This window comes from Neopelma chrysocephalum, unplaced genomic scaffold, assembly GCF_003984885.1.
Source record: "Neopelma chrysocephalum unplaced genomic scaffold, ASM398488v2 Primary Assembly neopelma1_76, whole genome shotgun sequence".
NCBI lineage: Eukaryota > Metazoa > Chordata > Aves > Passeriformes > Pipridae > Neopelma > Neopelma chrysocephalum.
The window spans coordinates 3,285,039-3,305,045 of NW_020897737.1; the positions used below are offsets into that span (position 1 = coordinate 3,285,039).

Consider the following 20,007-nt stretch of genomic DNA (forward strand, 5'->3'; position numbering starts at 1 on the left):
ATAGACTGGGGGAGTGCAATGGGATTTCTTGGTTCAGAATCCGTCTCTGGAGGCACCCACCTGTAATAACTTGACTCTGCCTCAAATCCAGGGTCTGAACTCTTCTTTAATGATGCTTGCCTTTACATCACTCAAAAGCTGAAATGTGAATGACACACAGCTCTACATACCAGATGATGCTTCCATAAAGAATGGGTGCCCCTGACAACAGCATCAGATGTAGTACACGCCCACAGTGCTTTCTAGTGGGATGTTTGGCAAATGTTTCACAGAATGCAAACAACAAAGCAATTAAAGTGTTTTCAACTTCATATTATAGTGTCTTTGCACATGGTCAAGTTATATTATCTTCTACTGGACAATCTTCAAATGACACATTTTCACACTTAGTCCATATTCCAGCAGACTAAAGTGCAGTTTTTACAACTGATGTCTGTATCAGATGACTTTTGGAGTTGGATGAATATAGGACTTCTGAATGACAGTATATCTTTTAAAAGAAATAAATCCTTTATTTATTTTGAAAGAAAAAAAAATTACCTGTGAAAGGCTTTACCCTTCTACAGCAAAGTTGCAAAACCCTGTATTTAGATGCTGTCAGAGGCATCTTAATTCTCTCTGCCTAGACTAAATCAACAGCTCTCTGAATAAAAGATGTTCCTCCAAATAAACATTCTGGTGTTACAAAGCAAAAGATCAAAGCCTTTATCCCATTGGACCTCCTTGAAAATTAACACAATTTCAGGCATCAGTCTGACTCTTACCATGGTAAGTTTGGACAAAGCAGACAAGTTGTCCAAAGTCAAGAGTGAAGAGGTGGGGGCCCTTTAGCTGTTCATGAACATCAGTCCTTTGGGAATTGGCTACGAGACAGATGCCAGCATTGCTTTAGAGGAAAGCAATATTCAAGCAGTCAGTGAGTATACGCTGTTTGAATGATAAAGCTTTTGGAATGAGCATCCATATGCAGAAAAACTAAAGATATCTGGGGGAAAATTGTTTTCTAGTGTTCACACAGAAACTGACATATTTTTACCAAATGCAAAAGTTAATTCTTGAATGCAAAAGACAAAAAAAAAATGGCTGTGTGTGTAAAAATAGCATGTCAGTCTAAATCCTACTACAATACTCTAATTCTCATTCCAGAGAATGAGAAACAGGTTGTGATTATGTTACACCACAGTCAGTTCACTTGGTGCCCTAGAAATACAGCACTGATTGTCAGAGCATCTTACAATTACTGTATCTGTCATCCACTGTCACAGCCCTGGAATCCAAACAGACAAGCAAGCAAGAAAGTAAACAAAGCAAAGGAAACAGCTCAGAGGTCCCCAGACAAGGGAAATTTTAGAACAAAACATGATTTTGCTGGGGTTTTGTTTTCTGATTCATCACATCATTCTTCTGATTTTATTCTTTTTTACAGTTAAAAAGAAGAAGCAAAACTACCTCTTCTCATTGGTTAAATGCTTAAACTACATCAAGCCTGAGAATAAATGCTTTGAATACTTAAGGAATAGTCACATTTCTTTTGATTAAAAACTACTTTATTTTTCAAAATAACTGTAACTTCTGAAATATTTCATAAAATAAGTTTCAGGTGCTTTACTTAATTACCTCAAAAAGTATTTGAAAATCACATAAAGAGAAGTTCTACAAAATCACTTGCTGTGACAGACAAGTAATTATTTATATGATTCTGAATGTTCATGGGAAAATAAAGAAAATATTACAAGCCTGCACTACCTTTGGCTTACCACTGTGAAGGATTACATACAGAAAAAAAGGGAGGGAGAAAGGAAGGCCAAGATGATTTAATCAATATATGTTGACACTCCCTGATGGCTCAGAATCTGTTACTCCACAACCAAAGATGAGAGTAGTATGTTCCTTGGTAGACTTTTAGGTATGCACTTTCTTAATGAGAAAGCACTAGGTCCTGCAATTAAAACCATCTTATGCTATTGTTTTTATCTTGGATTAATCAAATTTTATATCTTGATTATGTTATTCACAATTATTCATTATTTTAGTCATCATCTAGCATGATTTCTTACTTAGCTACTGAAAAGATAAGAAATCTTAAAATGTAGGGTTTCAGGCTGGCCATCCCTTCTGCTGTGTTGTGACTGCATGAGCCTCACATTTTACATGTAATCTGGTTATACTTCTCAGTATGATGGCATTCAGCTGGTTTTGCCACTGAGATGTAAAAAAGCCAAGATACTGGTGTTCTGAAATAGTTAATCAAGATGAAGTTAATTTCGTTTGAACATCAACTGTGAGCCAGATGTGTCCATATGGGGCAGTCACTGCAGGCTTTGCTTTTGTCAATGGAGGTAAAACAGCCCTTTTAGCATGTAGTTCATCTGGACTTCTCCTTTGGGATAAAGAAAGCTCATGTCTTAATAAAGCCTTTTAGTCTACAGACTGTGAAGAAAGCTTGAGTACTAGCAACATCATAGACACATAAATTCAATCAGAAGAATCCCATGATAGTTGCTATTTCTAAATATTTTAGTTGTCTAGCCCATGCATGTTACTTGCCAGGAGAGCAGCCGGCTAATTATCTGAAGATCTGTCCTTATCTATCTATCTGGATCTATCCATCTATAGATTATCAGTAAATCTATAAATCCAGCTACGAAATCAATAAATAGTGATGTTACAGAGATACAGTGTCGTCTTTATACAAGTCCACTGTCATCTTTTCTATTTTGCAAGCCAATTGACAGGAATTTTCATTAAAACACACAAATAAAAAAGTTGCTGATCCTTGCTCCTGAAGAAGATTGAAATGCTGACCTCAGTGCACACTCCAAACTAAAACTGAGATTCAGAAGAGTTTACTGTTCATCCTTTTTTAAGAAAGATTAACTTTGATAAGTAACTGATTAAAAGACAGGAAATGAAAGATAGGATTTCATCATGGTGATCAGTAGAGTTGTTCAGGGATCTAGATCAAGGCTCTTGTTTTTCACTTCTTCACAGATGGTCCAGCAGAGGGGAAAAACAGAAACTCAGATAGAAGTAAAATGACACATTTGGATGAAAAGACTATCTTTAGACAGAGATGACAGGCTTTGAAACCTATAGCTGTTAATACTTTGGAAAGCAATAAAGAGCAACATAAAGTGCGATCAAAATGCTGTATAAATCCATCCAACACCTAAGTCATTGTGTGCAGTTCTCACCTCCTTTTGCCCTCAAACATAAACCTTCTTGGTTCCTAAAGGAACTGAAAAAGACTCAAAGTCACCAAGAACGATCAAACATATGGAACAGATTCCTTATTCTGGGAAAAAAGATACATACAGGTGACACAAATCTATAAAAATCAGGAGACATTAACAAGGTAGTTAGAGAAGGGTCACTAATTATCTCTTCCAGTAATAAAAATTAAGGACTCACTCATCTCTTCCAGTAATAAAAATTAAGGGCTATTAGATGAAATTAGCAGGTACCACATTCAAAACAAAGGGAGGTAACTCCTTCCCACAATGTGTGATCCAGCAGATTGGAACTCTTTCACAGGAATTACAGATGCTAACACACTATTTGCAATGAAAATGTGACTACTCAATCTGACAAGGAACAAAAATCCATTATGGTTATTAAACACAAAGTTCAAAATGACTAGAGGCTGTTAAGACTCACTGCAGGATTTTCTTTGTATGTGTGACCTGTTCTCACACTATTCCCCAGGCTTTCTGAATTGACTACTGTTTGGAGGCACAACATGAGCCCAGGCACAGTTCTGAACTAAAGATGTCTCAGGATCTTCCAATTTCCTGGAAATATTATTCTTTAACATATGGAAATGGAATATTGAATACGGTACGCTTCAGAAAGTAAACTTAAATAAAGTAAGGTGACATAAAACCAAAGTGATAACTCAAGGGAAACTTCAAAGATTTACTCAAACTCCTATCTCCCCCAAACATTATCAAACACACTAACTTCTGTTAAAAAGAAAGAAAAACCATAGGGAGAACAAGATATATAGAGAAAATAATTAGAAAAGTCTCCAAACTTATTAAGCAGTAACTCTTAAAGGTTAATTTAAATCCTCTGATTTGCAGGACACTACAGAAATTCTCAATGGAAAAACTTCAAAACTAAAAAATGCTTTACGATATATGCAACTGTCCTGGGCCATCTTTTGTAGTTCCCACAGAAGCAGAGAAACCCACTATGAATCTAAAAGATTATAAAAATCAAATACTGGATTGACAGTCAGCTATTGCAATGAAAAAGACAAATCCACAGTAGAGAAATGTATATTTACATTTCCTATCTAGCCATCTCAAACTTGTTATGACCTGTAAAGTGGATTATATCTATCACAACACTACCAAGTGAAGCGCTTGTAACAACTTACCAACCTCCTGAATAAATTCCGACTCTGTCAAGCTGCCTGGAAAGGCTTTGACTGTTGCCTGCTTTCTCTGAGAAACTGCTATAGATTTGTCTTCAGATGCACAATATTTCAGTATATGAATACAAGGTGTTCCCTCAGCAGTGATATTGATGTTTACACTGAACTGTAACTGTTTATATCATCCACATTCATGTAATTTATACTTCTGCATTTAAAGGAGAGTCTCAAAGCTTCATGGTGGGGAAGACTTCTAACTAGAGAGACTGTGTTACAAATTCCTAACTTCCCATTTGCAATGACAAAACATCTCTTCAGCGATTTTAGAACTTCTTAAATGGAAAATTACTTTTTTTCTTGTTTCCAGCTGTTGAGCTCCATTTAGAAACGACCTGAGCCAGCACCAAATGTCTCATCCAGCAACCCATGCACAAAAACTACCAGGTGTTTAGCAGACCACCATCAGTCTACAAACCACAGATGAAGAATATCTTCATTAGTATTATGCAACTCACCAGAGAAATCTGTGCTATCTCAAATAACATTTGAAGAAATAAGTACGAAAAACATGCATTTTTGGCTTAACCTCTTGGATGGAAAAGGGAGTAGAAACAAAACCATTATCAGTGAAACATCATTCTCATTAAAACTCTGGGTAGCTCGCAGAGCAGAACAGTGCAAATTTTGCTTTTTAGAGTGTTCTCCACAGTTAAACCTGTTCTACTAGCAGGTGAGTTCCAACTCTAAAGCTATTGTAACTTCATAGTTTGACAAGTTCTTAAAATTTGAAATTACGGGCACGGAGGGCACTGGAGAGGCTTTTTTCTGCCAATATGCTCGACGTGCTGAACAGGAGAGAAACCTATGTGTCTTAACTTGCATGCTTCATAACTAATATTTCTGTAAAATCTGGAATCCTGACATTTGATGCTGTCAGGCTGTCAGTTTCAAACTATTAATGAACTAAAAGTCTGCCTTCCTAAAAGGTTAATGACGAGAAAGTGAATGTAAGAGTTTAGATTAGATAGATGATGCTGAAACAAATGGAGTGAGACATATTAGAATCACTGATGAGTAAAAAGACTTTAGTAAATGAAATAAAAGGCAAATACAGAGTGAAATGCACACAGCACGGTCCCAGCTGCCTCGTCTCAAAGCACTGGAAGTGTGCACATCCCAATGAGCATTTTCTTTCTTCCTCAAGCTGCGGATTTGCAATGCTAGAAGGTGCTTTTGTAACAAAAGTGATTTTTGAGCAGAAAGTCTAATTTTCTCCCTGCTTTATTTTTCATTCTCCTCTTTTACTGACTGTGGCTTACATAAATGTAAAGAAAATATGTCTCCTTGCACCCCTTGCCATGAATTTTACCATTTGCCTTTGCCATTCACAATTAATTTCTATCTCCTCTAGGAAAAATTCTTTAGTCAGTCTGCACTGAGTGAATGAAATTCCTTCCTGCCCTCCCAAGAGAACCATGCCTGTCTAGATTGCAGCTGGTAACTGGCATGATCCAGATTTTACCATCCAGCTTAGACTGCTGTTATGAAACCTCCCTCTTTTACAAAAATTAATGAACCTTATGAACCTTAATGAACTGCTACGTGGAAAAAAAAAATTCTAGGAAAACAGTAAGCAAAGAATGGCACTTCCTTAATATCTTCCTTTTTTACGTGGCAAGAATAGTTCTTTGCTCTTTTGTGAAAGTTACAATGTTGTCAATAAACTGACTAGTAGCTGTTCAATTATATTTTTCAAACTCAATGATTATTAAAAAAAAGAGTAAACCTATACTGTCATACAGATTACCCCAGCTTTAGTGCTGACAGCAAATATTTCTTCCATTTTGGTATTATATTTCTTCTTTTTCTCCTCAGATTATCTTTAACTTTCACTTTTTAGTTTTGGGTTTTCCCCCCACACACACACCTTGCATCACTAAGGAAAAACAGGGACGTCTTTTATGTCTTTTAAACTCTACAGGGAAAACTGTAGAGGAACAAGCAACTCAAAACACAAACGGAAAATGAATAATATCGTGTGTTTCATCTTTGCTTTTCAGCAAGTGCTTTAGGTACAGAGACTGCTGCAGAAGAAAGCATTAGCTGTACACATGGAGGTCTTCTACTGCTCTTTGGGTGGCCAGTGGGCAGCAGACAGCCCAGCACCCAGCAGAAAGGAGGCACCAGCAGCCCCAACTTGGCTACCAGTCACTGTGGCATCAGGACTTCCTCCCTCTCCTTGCCTTTTATTGGAAGGTTTTATGAAGCACTTAATCAACTAACTGTAATAATATAGGCTCATGTCCCTAGTATTTAAGCACTATTTTAGAAACACAGAATGCTACCAACCTCCTATAGAAACACACACAAAGCATTAAAAAGGCATCTTAGAAACTGACCTACAGCTTTTTATCCTACCAAGTGTCTGGCTGGTCTACATCCTTTCTCCTTCCCTCCTTCCTCTTTTCTTTATTTAAGGCAGAAAAAGAGACACATGGCACATTTTAAGAGAAAAAGCAACTCAGAAAACTTGTTGCTTTATTTCTGCACACAGCTTACTGACTTCAGCTATGAAAAGCCAAAGCTGAAGAAAATTTACATTTTTGTACTAAGAGCTCCCAAAGTATCTGCAAATCATTAAACAGTTTACTTGATATCTCTCCATTCAGCTTTCCATAAAATTTTACAAGCAACAGTTGACTCTAGTTGCTTTTTCTTGGGAGGGGAAAGAAAAGAAAATAAGATCGCTTCCATTTAGATTTTATTATCCCAATATAATTTTCTCCAGAACTCATTCACATCAATTTTCCTTGCTTGTACAAATGTCACCTCACAAAGAAGAGGAATTAATAAAGCTCCTCCTCTTTTTTCTGCCAAGAAGAAGAAGAAGTACAGTTTTATTAGTGCATTTAGGAAGGAAAAAACAAGGGGCGTGGGGGGTGAATTTTCATTTACTAAGCAAACATTCGAAAGAGCAACACATCCTAAAGACTTTGCAACTCATCTTGCTTAACTATAAAGTTGCATTATTCTTTACAGTAAGAAAACTGAAACCACATCATATAGGAACAGAAAACATCTGTGCAAGTTTAATGGCCAAACAGGCTGAAAGGAAAAAAACTTAAGCTAAACAGAGCCAGGATAGAATACGTATTCATACAAAAGTAACTCCCTATTCTAATATGGTCCTCTATAGCAGAAATGGACTTCATGATACTCAGTACTCTTTTCCCTTCTCTTTACCTACCCAGCACCTACAAAATGTGCAGAAGAACCAAAGAACCCTGCAGTTGAAACCAGTGCTCTGCAGAATAAGTATTACTATACAGTTTTAAACAACAACAGAAAAAAACCCCAACTAATTGTAAAATAAATACCTCCTCTCCCATTGTGAAGCCAAGCTGCCTTTCAGCAGCTTGAAGTGTCCAAGAAGAGTCCTGGAGTCCTGCCCCTTCCTTGCATGAGCTCAGCTCAGTGAGAGCGGGAGCCCAGCCCTGACACTGACTCACGGTCCAGGCCATCCCGGGGAAACAAAAGTTCCACTTGTTTATTTTACAGGAAATCTGGAGCTTTTCCTACCTCTGCTCACACACAGCAAGAAGTTTCCTCTCCTCAAGCTAGCTTAGACTCTCCTGGCTTCTTGAGAGCAACAGCTAGGAAAAGCAAGGATGTGAGTGACGATTTAGAGACCTTTTGTGAACAGCCCAGGCAGAAAGTTTTGCAAATAACTCTATAGGCAAATAGCTTATGACAAATTCTGAGTGTATTGGTCTCTCAGGTGGGAAGGTTGAAATTTTATGTAAATTATGTCTTTGTTTCAGCCTTTGTTTTTAAAGAAAGATGATCAAGAAACTGAAATATCATTAAGATGATGCTCTGTTCCATTAAAATCTTATAAATTCTTAATACTGCCTCCCTATAAACATTCAACTTTAAAATGACTGAATAAGAGCAGGGGAGGGAAAGACACAGACGATTTGGAAGAAATTAAAGATTCATACTTAAGCAAGCCACAAGATACTATACGCTCTCACTCCCATTTGACTTTACTTTTGCCTATTGAGCAAGTATTTACACACAAACACATCTACTATGGACATATTTAGGCATACTTAGTGCATTCCCTATAGACACACAGCCCACTCTCTACAGAGGCATTCTTAATGGGAGTGCCAACACAATTATGGGACACGAGAAAAGCCTCTGAATTTACACATTAAAAAGGTGAAAGCAAAAAAAATTGCTTCTCTCTAGTATTGAGAAACTGCATAAGGAAAGACACGACAGACTTAGTATACAGATTATAAAGGGGAGGAGATTAAATTTTTCAAAATGGTTCCCACAAGAGATAAAAAATAAAACAAAACAAAGCAAACCCAGCAAAAAAACCCACCACCACCACCAACCACCCAAAGGAAAAAAACCAAAAACCAACAACAAAAACCCCCCCAATAAAAAAGTTATTTTGCAGAGTAAGGCTATTACAATATATGTGCTGCTAAAACAGTAAGTATGAGGATACACAATTATCTTTATGGGATGCTTTTTTAAAAACCAGCAATCCCTTGGGGATTACTTATATATGCTTGGTCCTAGTCCAGTTGAGAGGTTTGGATCAGATGATCTCGGAGATCCCCTTTGGTCTTATACTGAAAGCAAATGGAAACTGGTCTGAGTAGGACTATCACTGCAAGTACAAATATCCAGAAAAAAATATCAGGCTATTTTAAAGAATGGAAATTAGCAAAAGATCGTGGCTCACAGGAAAGGCAACATCTCTTGCAACAATGCTCCCTGTGCCTGCACCATGCTGCAGGACACCTTCAGGAGTAATTTAGAGCAAAATCTGAAGTCCTACTGAGGCTGCAATCTTCTTCCTGATTCCTATTTTCCAACGACAAATTATTTTAAAGTTATATTACAATATATCATAAACTTAATTTCCAGAAAACACACAGTTACTGGCACTGGCTTTAAAAGAACGGAATAATCTGTAACACGTTTATACAGTTTATGAGTATATAAAAGTGTAAGTACTACAATCATAGAATCATAGAACCAGCTGGGTTGGAAGGGACCTCTGAGATCATCAAGTCCAACCCTTGGTCCACTACTGGCGTAGTTACTAGACCATGGCACCAAGCATGACTTTTAAAAAATAATCCTCAACTAGGGAAAATATAAAGAAAGAAAACATTTCAGAAAAAATCCACAAGCTAATAAAGCTAAATAGACAACAAAAGAAGAGTGTATAGATTTCACTTTACAGGTTATATTTGGTTTGGTTTACATTCGTCAGCGTTTTTATTTATGTAATTTTCAAAGTCAGTGGGTTATTCTTTTTTTTTCACATAACTCTATTTCTTATTTAATTTTTAAATTCATGTATGCTAAGAATATCAGAAGTTATTTCACTAGTTTTTTTTATAATCTTGTCAAAGTTATAAGACTTAACAACTCAGATGTAGCAATTAAAAATCAGTTATATCATCTAACAAAATCCAAGTGACACAAGAAAGAAAAATTCATTATACTATGACACGGTTTATAAAACTGTTTATTCCTAAAGTCTTGAATACACTAATTCATATCTTTTTATATCAATTTATATAAATTACTTTTATTTAAGTAGAATTTATTGCTATTATTAGGCATACTATACATATTGATTCAGTTCTCTTAAAGCTCATCAGACAGTAAGAAAAGCTAGCTTGCATGTCAGTATTGTTACTACTGAAGCATTTTCTGTGTACTGAAGTTGAAACATGAGACAAACTTTCCTAGAAATTCAGTTTATATCTCCATCAAGTATCTCTGGAACTCAGGAAATTGGCTTTATTCTAAGCTATTTAAGTACAGCATTTTGGTTTTTTTAATGATACTTCTTTTAAAATGTCTCTTGGGGTAAAAGGCCTGGTAATGCTACAGAGTCAACTGAAATTCAGAGATTTACAGTGACTAACAAGCTAATGATCACCAGCTGGATCCAGAGCAACTTACAACATATATACTTTTATTGTCATCCTATTATGAAATAAAATTGCATTAGCTTAAACCTACACATCCTGTTTTTCTGACTGGAGCATCCTAAGATTTCCTAATCAAACCCATGACTGAAATAACAGGAGTATTCCCTCCCAGAGAGAACTCCTCCAGAAGAACTCATTCTGGCAGAAGCCCAGTGCTGTGCCCCAGGAGAACAGACCAGATTTTCCACGTTGCTTTTATGAATAACTTCTAGTACTATCAGTACTTCTTACACTACTCTGCTTCTATTTTAAGACGTTCTTCAAGTAGTTCAAGTCAGGAACATAAGATGAAAATATTTTCATGCATATGCTTGATGTGCTTCTTTCATATCGACAAATCTTTTCTGAATAAGTCCAACTATACACATATATATCCATACTATAAAGTCTTGTGGCATAGACAGCAACTAAGTTGAATTTATTTAGACTCCAATAACTGCTTTAAAAACAAGCCTAATAAAACATCACAAGCAGCACAAACCAGTGTGTGGGTAAACTCCTCCGCCAAAAACTGCTAGTGCAGACTGATGTGTAAGCTGAGCCATGTCAGCAATACTTGGACAACTCTGTTCAGGCAGCTTGAATATTTCAGAAACCAAACTGACAGAACATAAAAGCACAGATATCTTACGGGATAGCAGGGAAGGGCAGGAAGTATATAGGAGATCAGGAGTCGCTCTTCACTCACATTGCACACTTCAGTGACTCTAGCAGAGAGTCACTGACAGCCAAGGTTATCAAATTTATTCCTCTCCCTAAACCTATTTTGCATTTTCCATTCTATTCCCTTGGTGCCAGGTCCTGGTTTGAGTTAGCCTCCCCACAACGGGGCAAGCTACTTTTTGACTGTCCCTGATTTCACCTTATTTCCCCTACCCTTCTTTCTTATTCCTCCAGAACAGGGTAGTAAATCTTCTAAGGTGTTTATAAAGTCCCACTGCCTCAGGAACACCAGCCACCATTTGCAAGCCTGTACTATTTTTTCAAATAATGAAAGAAACACGTGAATCCTGTTTCCACACTGAATTCAAGGAATGAAAAGTAACACCAGCAAAGGAGTGACACCCTGCTGCAGGCAGGCTTGCTCTCAGGACAACTGCAGAAGGGGTCAGGGTCCTTTTTCCCCTGCAGCTTTCCTCACAAGGTGACACTAGAATAAATGGCTAGGACAGGGATGCCAGACTGTAGCCGACAGAAACTTCAAAGCAAAACATAAATGTTGCTTGAAGAGGTGAGTGCCTCCTCTGTTCCTACAGAGAATTTGACAAACTGCTGATGCTTGGCACGACCGCTGCTGCCATCACTGATGCCTGAATGTCTGAATAAAGGAATGCCAGAAACCTGTGCTTTCAAGAGCAAAGCGCTACACACACTCAGTGCTCCCATCACACGCTCTGCCTCAGCAGGTGTCTTTAATAGCATTTGTAGTCAGTACCACGTGGCTTTGCTTGCAATACATTTTTTCGTTACCTCAGGATTTTGAAAACTGGCTTCAACATTTCTGCTAGGGGAACAAGCACCTCCAAAGGCATCGGAGAGGCAAAGGAGGTAGCAGTGAGAGGCAAGTGCACACAGAGCCAGGGCTGGCCACGCACCACAGGTGCTGCTGGTCAGGGCTGGCAGAGCTCAGGCACATCATCAGCCAGTTTAGAAACACCAGGAGGAGCCTCCAGCTTGCGTCTCTCAAAGAATTCTCTTTAAACCACTGAAAATTAAGGGGTAAAAATGTTTTCTAAAAGGAATCAGGCAGGAACTGACAGAACAGGTGTGGCAAAGACAGACTGTCAGCGCAATGTGTTCACTGCAGTTCCCGGGTCCCCAGCTCACCAGCTAAAAATAGAAACTCAGACCTTGCAGGCACTCAGTCTCGAGAGTTTACAAATTTCTATTTATTACAAAGGACAGGTAGACTAAATAATTGACAGGACCTTCTAGCCCTTATAGCCCTTGTGTCTACTTCCATTATTTCTTCTCCATTTCTCCTCTTCCAAACATACTGAATATACACAAAAATAAAAATTTCTGTATAAATTCAGTGTTTTGCAGTAAGTATCCCTAAACACCAGTTAACTAGATCTTACAAGCTGCTGAATCTAGAGGCATGACTGCCTTTATATAAAATCATTACAGTGGCTGCAATATTCCCCAGTTTGATAGCTAAGTATATAATTTGCATTAGGTTTTGGCAAACAGTACTGTGACCTCATCAAAGGCTGTTCATGAAGTTTAGCTCTGCCCAAATTCACCACTGCTAGCCAACTATGGAAGTCTTGTCTGAAAAACATTACAAATACATCTCAAATGGAAAATGCAAAAAATACTCTCAACAGTCTCTTCTGAAGTAAGGGCAGTTTTCAGAAAGATAAAAATAGCTCTTTAGGACTTTTTATTTTATATTCACCTATTGTGACCTTTAGCATTTCCAGACTGAAGCCTCAACTCACAACCCAATCCAATACAGTCAATTCACACTATGGAATGTATTGGTTGAATTAATTTTCCTGTACTTGTAGAGGTTTATTCTTAGATACAGGAGAGGAAAAAGTGATAGCTCATTAGAACAATGGAAGCCCATACAGATCATATTGCAAGGAAGTCCAACCCAAAAACAGACGCTTTAGATAAGCTACTAAGAAATGAAAATGGAAAAAAAGAAATAAGCATAAGCACTTGTTTAAATGTCTTGAAGCTGCACAAGCAGAAGGAAGACATGTGAAACAGGCATTTCTATTTGACCATAAACCTTGTACTACTTTAAGAGTGTTACACTGAATTTTCTCAGGAGACACAACATATCTATATGCATACTGTATTTCTTCTAAAAATTCATCTGTAGGCAAGCTATGTCTTCAATCACACACAGCATTGTAAAACAATTCACTTACATCTATCATTAGTGGAAATTTGACAGAGTCATGCCTCAGGAATCCGATTCTAGTTATACATGGCCAGCAATCAGCTCATCAGCACAAACAGGCAATGAAATGGACTACAAAGCATAAGTATTTGATTCTTCTATTTTTCTAAAATAGCGGAGGTCTGATGGCACTGCTCAAATTAAACTCCCACAAATGCATCATTAATTTCCCTAGGATAATCTGCTTCTTTGATTTTTAGAACAAAGAACAGCTAAGCAATTAATTCTGCACACCAATAAAACCAATGGGGTTTCATGCAATTCCTCAGTTTTGCCTTTTATTGAGAGTCTAATGATCACCTTAAAAGACAAGGGCCACTATATCCTACATTGTTACCACTGGGCAAACACTTGAACTACATCAAACTGCCCGATGATTTATGGGAGAGCCTAGTGGCATCTGCTTCTGCTCTACTGGCAGCAAACCTTTCTGCCCTCATATTCCTGCCAATATTTGTGTAAAAGCCTTCTTACCATCCTGTTAATTCTGTGTGAAATATGATCTAAATTTGTGATTCATAAAATCAAAAACATATTAGAATATGAAGTGATAACATCAACAAAATAAGACCCTGTTGATTCTTATGTAAATGGGACTGACATTTTCCATAGGAATTATCATGTTATAAAAAATCCCACAGTAATTTACTGATGCTTTTTAAAAAACAATTGTTAGGAAATTTCAAATAAAAAACGTAACAGTATCATTACAGTAATATTTCATCAATAACTGTATCAAGAGGAAGCAATAGACAGTTTTAGGGTCTCCAAACTTCAGAAAGCACTTTAAAAAAGGAATTGAGAAAAGCATTGTTTCTACTTCTTCAAAAGACTACAAGTTGTTGAAAAACAGGCTACTTGTAAAGGAGCAAGACACATACCAGGACAAAGATCCCTTTAAAAACTACATTGCTAGAGAAAAATATGTATCGATTTGGCACTCTGCAGGATCATTGCAACACTTTTGAACCAGTATGCAGAGCTCTCAACCTAAATATGACCTTGTATGGAATGGCAAATTTAATGCAGGATTCCCTCACAGACAGCATCAAATCGCAAAGAACATGGCAATGACAAGGGACAAATTTCTTGCAGCCAGGAGACAAGCATTTGGGGAGGTTAATGGTCTGCAGTGGTAACAGAATGTTGTGTCACTGATTCATGTTTTGGTGCTGTTATGAGGCAAAGACCACAGTGCTGAAGACTCTGAATGGCACCTCTCAAAGGTTAACCTAAACCTAGGACAGGACGAAAGCAACAACAGCAAAGAAGTGTTGGTTTTAGTTACCTACACATTTGAAACACAAATAATGGATTGTGTTCACAAAATGAAGCCATTATTTTCTGCTAACCATGCCAACTTTAGGAGAAATTTGAAGACATAGGAAGGAAGTTCTGTGGGCAGGATGAAATTTTTTTTATGTTTCCTGAAAATGCTATATTCACTTTTCTGCTAGGTAACAAACCTATTTGTTGTTTGTGAAAAACAAAGGTAAGACTTCCCGTTATTATAAAGTGGAGTAAGACTTTCCTTCAAGAAATGAAAGCGACTTCATAAGCACTTTGTGAACACATTAAAACAAAGGACTCCAGAGTTCAAGGGATATGTAATTTATTTTAATCAGTTCCCACTTACAATCACTACTGCAGAGATAACTACAATTATAGTAAACTGGAACAAAAGAAATCCTTCATGTGACATTAACAGGGCGTTATCATTTGTAAATTCTAATCTGCCTATATCAGACTTAGAAGAACTGAATTTTGTGCAACACTTGAATTATGGTCAGTGCCTTACAAGTGCATGTCTATGTTACACACCATTATAAATACTATTATAATGTAAATTGTGATAGTATGTTTATTTTAGGTTAAGTTTCTTCCTGCACTGCATATTTTGTTTACATACCTACATGCAGAAAATTAATAATTTAAAACAGTTCACCTTTTGTAGAACTGCATTACTAAAATACATATTTGCTGAAGCTACAAGACTTTTTAATGTCCCAGGGAAAAAACACAGGCTTAAGTACAGCCATGCATGAATTTAAGTCTGCCCGCTATCAGCTGCTTCCTATATACAAAGTAATTCTGCTTACACAGGACTTGTAAGGAAATACTTGTTGTCATAAGTAAAATATCACAAGCAGTCATCAAATTGCAAAACCAAATGTCCTCCAAAATGGGTTAAAAAATAATAATAAGAAACCTTTTATTAAGTAAGTTCCTTTTCTAGTAAAAATCCTTTTTCAGCTCACTTGCAAGTTTTCATAAAGCTCAATCGCACCTTGAACGCTGTGATGTTGCCAGGGTCACATATAAAGCATGCTGCAGAGAGACACTCATGGCTCCATGAAAAGCTGACTTCGCTGCTCTCTACCCCATTCCCTGAACCTGGCAGGAGGAAGGTTCATTAGCTACTACTCAGTGAACACCACCAGGCCTGACCTGTCCTTATCTTATATTTCAGGGGGACTTCTTTGATGAGGTGCCATTGGAATACAGCTCAGCTGTTCCCTGCACAGGAACAAAGCCAAAACCAGAAGTTTGCACCTAGAAACAGAAGGCAAGCAGGGTACCATGCAAGTTTTGAAAAAGTCAACAGTGGTCAAGGAGTAATACAGTCTAGGTTTTTCCTTTATTTAGATTGTTATCCCAGCTCTTCACTACCCTCCTTACAGAGACTGAAAAATGGTCTCCTGTAAAATATTAACCAAATCTCTGTCAGCATAATGAACTTAAAAGTTCCACCATGGCTCTGTAGGACCTTCCCTTCTCCTGTAACTCAGGGTGCATATGGGGGTAGGTGCTGTGCTATAAATCAGATCACTGAAACGATCTAGGCTGAAAAAAACCCCAAAGCTTGCAGGCCAAAAAATGTAATTCCTGTAGTGCCTGGTTCTATAGACAACTGGGCAAGCATGACTCAGAACTGAGAAGTTGCCACATCAGGGACCAAGAGCAGCTGCCTAGGAGCTTCTTAAAATCACCATGGAGGCAAATAAAATGCATCATGAAACTATGCCCAGAGCAAACTCGAGACGGTGGAAGCCTCCTAACACTTCTCAGCATATTAGTAACTCTATTCAAATCTAACTGTTCACTTAAAAGGAAGAATTTCAAGGATTTTTCTTTAGTTGTTAATTCATTAGGAAACCATGCACTTTTTTGTTTGTTTCCCTAAAGAACATAGCTTAGATTGATTTATTTTTAATTTTATTTTTCATTTTAGCAGGCAGCTAACCTCACTGGACTTCACTTTCTGTTGTGAGGCAAAAGAAAAAAAAAAGGCAGAATCTTCTCTACAGAAAGATTAGGAAATAATGACCATAAAGCTTCAAGTTTTGGCCAGTGACAGAATTTAGAACTTTCATATGAAAACTTCTTTAAACCAACACCAAGAGAGAATGAAGAAAAGACACATACCTTATCTACTGGGAGAAAGTCATTTTCAACTTCTATTGACCTTGGTCGTAGCTTTATGGGTTTGTCTTTGAAGATATCTCCAAAGCCAACACCTTTGACCTTCTTGGGTTGGATTGTCGTGCCTCCGTTGGCTCCTTCCGATTTTGTACTGCAAGAGTCACCACCATCACTCTCAGAGCCTGTAGCATCTTTTAGGCCTGTGAAATGGAGGGATGAAAGAACGAATTTTAAGTGTGAAGCTCACTGTTATCAAATTGTGACTGGAATATGATCCCTCCCACTATCCTCTAGAGGAAAGTGAAACCACAAAAAACAGGTAGAGAAGATGCTCTCTGTGCCATGCACTCACTTTTGAGTTTTAAAAATCACTTTATTTCATCACATTGGTGTACCAGCTAGAAATTACACCAATCCACAAAACATGCATACTCCAGCATCAGAACTTCAGGAACAGGGATGGTCATTCCTTGAGTACCAAGAAAATCCTTCTTCTTCAGACAAAAATTATTTGGAAGAGAACTCAACAAAAGAAAGAGTTAAATTCAGTTGTAGGGCACCTTTTGTATAAAGCCACTTAAAGCTAACAAACAGTCAGACCAGGCGCATTGTACCTTAAATCTGTGTGACTCAAGCCAATTATGCAATTAGTATCTAAAGCTACATTACCTAACTGGGAAATATAAAGCTGAAAGCTGTTCAAACAAATTTGCAATCAAATAAGCTGCATAATACGTTCCCTGCTGAAAATTAAACCTATCTGCAGCATAGACAGCCTCATAAGAAAAGCACCCATGCACATTATCCTCTAGGAATATAACAAATCAAAACTGACATTCTGATTTGCATTACTTCTCCCAGTGAACAGGAAAATTCATCTGCACTTATCTGAAAATATCTGCTGCTTGTATAGCAGAGGCCACAGGTGCAATAAGGTGATGTCTCAGCCACTTCATAGACAAGCGCAGCATCAGGCCAAACAGCCACTGGTAGCCAAAGTGACCCACTGAAGTTTCTTCCCCTAGACCATTTAAATCTGCCTCCCTACATTACAGATTGACTTGACTATGTTTCCAGGAAAACCGCAGAAATTGCTGCTATTACAGCACTAATTCTACCTAATAATAAGAAACTCAAATCCTCACATTCCCCTCACAACCATTCATGGTATCACAGGTGTGGATCTTACAAGGCAAAGAAAGAAGAATTTCAAGCTTATCTTCTTAATTATTTTTATATCAAGGTCCACAAAGAGATCACAATAGATTTGCATCATAAAAGGCTGCCAGTACAGATGAACTACAGAAACCGGTGCAAGTCCTAAGGCCTACAAGTACAACTTCATAATCCAGGACACAAGAGGCTCATCTGTTAAATGGGTTTCAACACCAGCGTGCTACTAGAAAATGAAATCAGGAATCAGGACTTTTAGCTAAAAGCAGAAAAGTCATCATATGCTGCCCTGAGATTTTCTGTATCTGAAACATGAAAGGAGCATAAAGGCAGAATCAGAGAAAGTTCCCAATTAGAAAGAAACAGAAGGACTAAAGACTAAGCAAAATGTTTTGGCCCTTTGGCCTCCTAAGTGGCTGCCATCTACCTGTTGAACATCAGTAACATTTCTATTTCTTCAGACATTCAATTTAGATAGCACTGAACAAGTTATTTGTTCCATAAGCTGTGCAGGATTGGAATTTAAATGCATATTAAATAATTATATTACAATTCTTTTCTTAAATATGCAAAAGTCTTGATATCTTTACTTGGATCTTTATTTTGAAGAAGGGACCGGGAGAAAACTTCAAATCTGGTTTCACTTGTTTATTATGGTAGTTAGAATGGTTATATGCCTGCAAATTCTGTGCACTGCTTTATTCCAGACCTCAGGACAGCAGTAACCAGGGTATTCAAGCATTCACTGCAATCCTGCTCCGTGCTGTGGTTGGCAGAAGGGGAGTGGTCATTCACAGCAGAGTTGTTCTACAATGTTTCCAGCAAAAGCACTCAGAGATGCAAGGGTTATTAAGCCAGAGAGGTATAAATCTCTTTGGGCAACATGGCAAAGTCACTGCCCTTTTCTTATTCCCTCACCTTGCTGTGACTTGGGTAGTAACTGAAGAAGTTGTACATTCTACTAGCTGGACCCTCCCCAGCTCTGCAAAATATCAGTGACTAGGGCCCTGGCTGAGAGAGAAGCCAGAACTAACTTTATTTACCACTTTTAAATGCAAAGGGAATGATCAGCAATTGACTACATAGAGTTTTAAATAATTTTTTCTGAGTATAAAACATCCACAGCTCAAAAAACTCAAATCGCAGTGATCATCATCTTTTTGCTGAACAAAAGATCTTGATATGGGATAGCAAAATTACCCTCTGGCAAAGGTTCCTTCTGCCATCCTTCCCAAAATCTCCTTGAACTACTCTGTGACAGAGGGAAGGAGAAGTGCAAAGACCTCTCTCCACAAGTAACTGACAGAATCCATGACTGCTCTTAGCCACTTCTGAAATGAACAGAAAAGCTATCTTTAAAACAGGTAATTACAATAGGTTTTTTGCATCCCTAATTGTGGGAGAAGAGGATTTGGAACTTGGCCAGTGGATGGAATTAAAATATGGAAGTAGTTATGAGAATTACTCAACGGGTCTCACATGGACTTCCAGATCTTTGAAGTCTGCATGAAAGAAAGATCAAAAACCTCAAGGGGCTCTAATAAGAATAAAGCTTTTGTTTCTTTCTGGGCCATCACTTGTTCTTCATTATGGCATCTTCAGCTTTTATGACCATTCTTCTGTGATGAGACATCACACCTTGTATCAGAAGCCTCACCTCAGGCTTAAAACAGATTTCCCAAGCATCATCCATCTGTGCTTGATGACAATCCAAGAGCCATTTCATTCTCTATGCTGCCACAGAGCTCTGTCTCAGTATACAGTCCTCATAATGAAAGCAACACAGCATTTCTTTTTCTTCTTTTTTGTTTCTTTCTTTTCTTTTTTTAATGAGGACAGAACAGACTGAAGCAAGGCCTGTCCAAACTAAACTGCATTTGAGTGGTCAGACACAAAGCTCCTTCAGAGTTAAAAGAGTTCTTCCTGATCAACTGAGAAAATGATCTGATTTGACTGACAGAAACTGAGGAATACTCTGTACTTAAACAAATAAATCAGTAAGAATAAAAGCCCTGGCTTTTACAAGAACTAGTCTGCTCTCGTTCTTATCCCAACATGGCTAAGGTCTAGAGACAAAGGTGAAAGAA

The 20,007-nt window shown here is 37.7% G+C and overlaps 1 protein-coding gene across 7 annotated transcripts in view; it reads right to left on the reverse strand.

The window, feature by feature from the left end:
* Positions 1-20,007, reverse strand: part of SH3KBP1 (SH3 domain containing kinase binding protein 1) — a 215,870-nt gene that overhangs the window by 68,966 nt on the left and 126,897 nt on the right. For 6 of the 7 annotated variants that reach the window (XR_003535148.1, XM_027689211.1, XM_027689208.1 and 3 more), the window contains one exon: positions 16,751-16,947. Coding sequence is in view for 6 of the 7 variants with exons in the window: in XM_027689211.1 (XP_027545012.1) it covers positions 16,751-16,947 (197 nt within the window). In the remaining variant the exon portion in view is untranslated. Of the gene's footprint in view, positions 1-7,755; positions 7,783-16,750; positions 16,948-20,007 lie in introns of those variants that run through there. The other variant, XM_027689214.1, reaches the window with a different exon arrangement.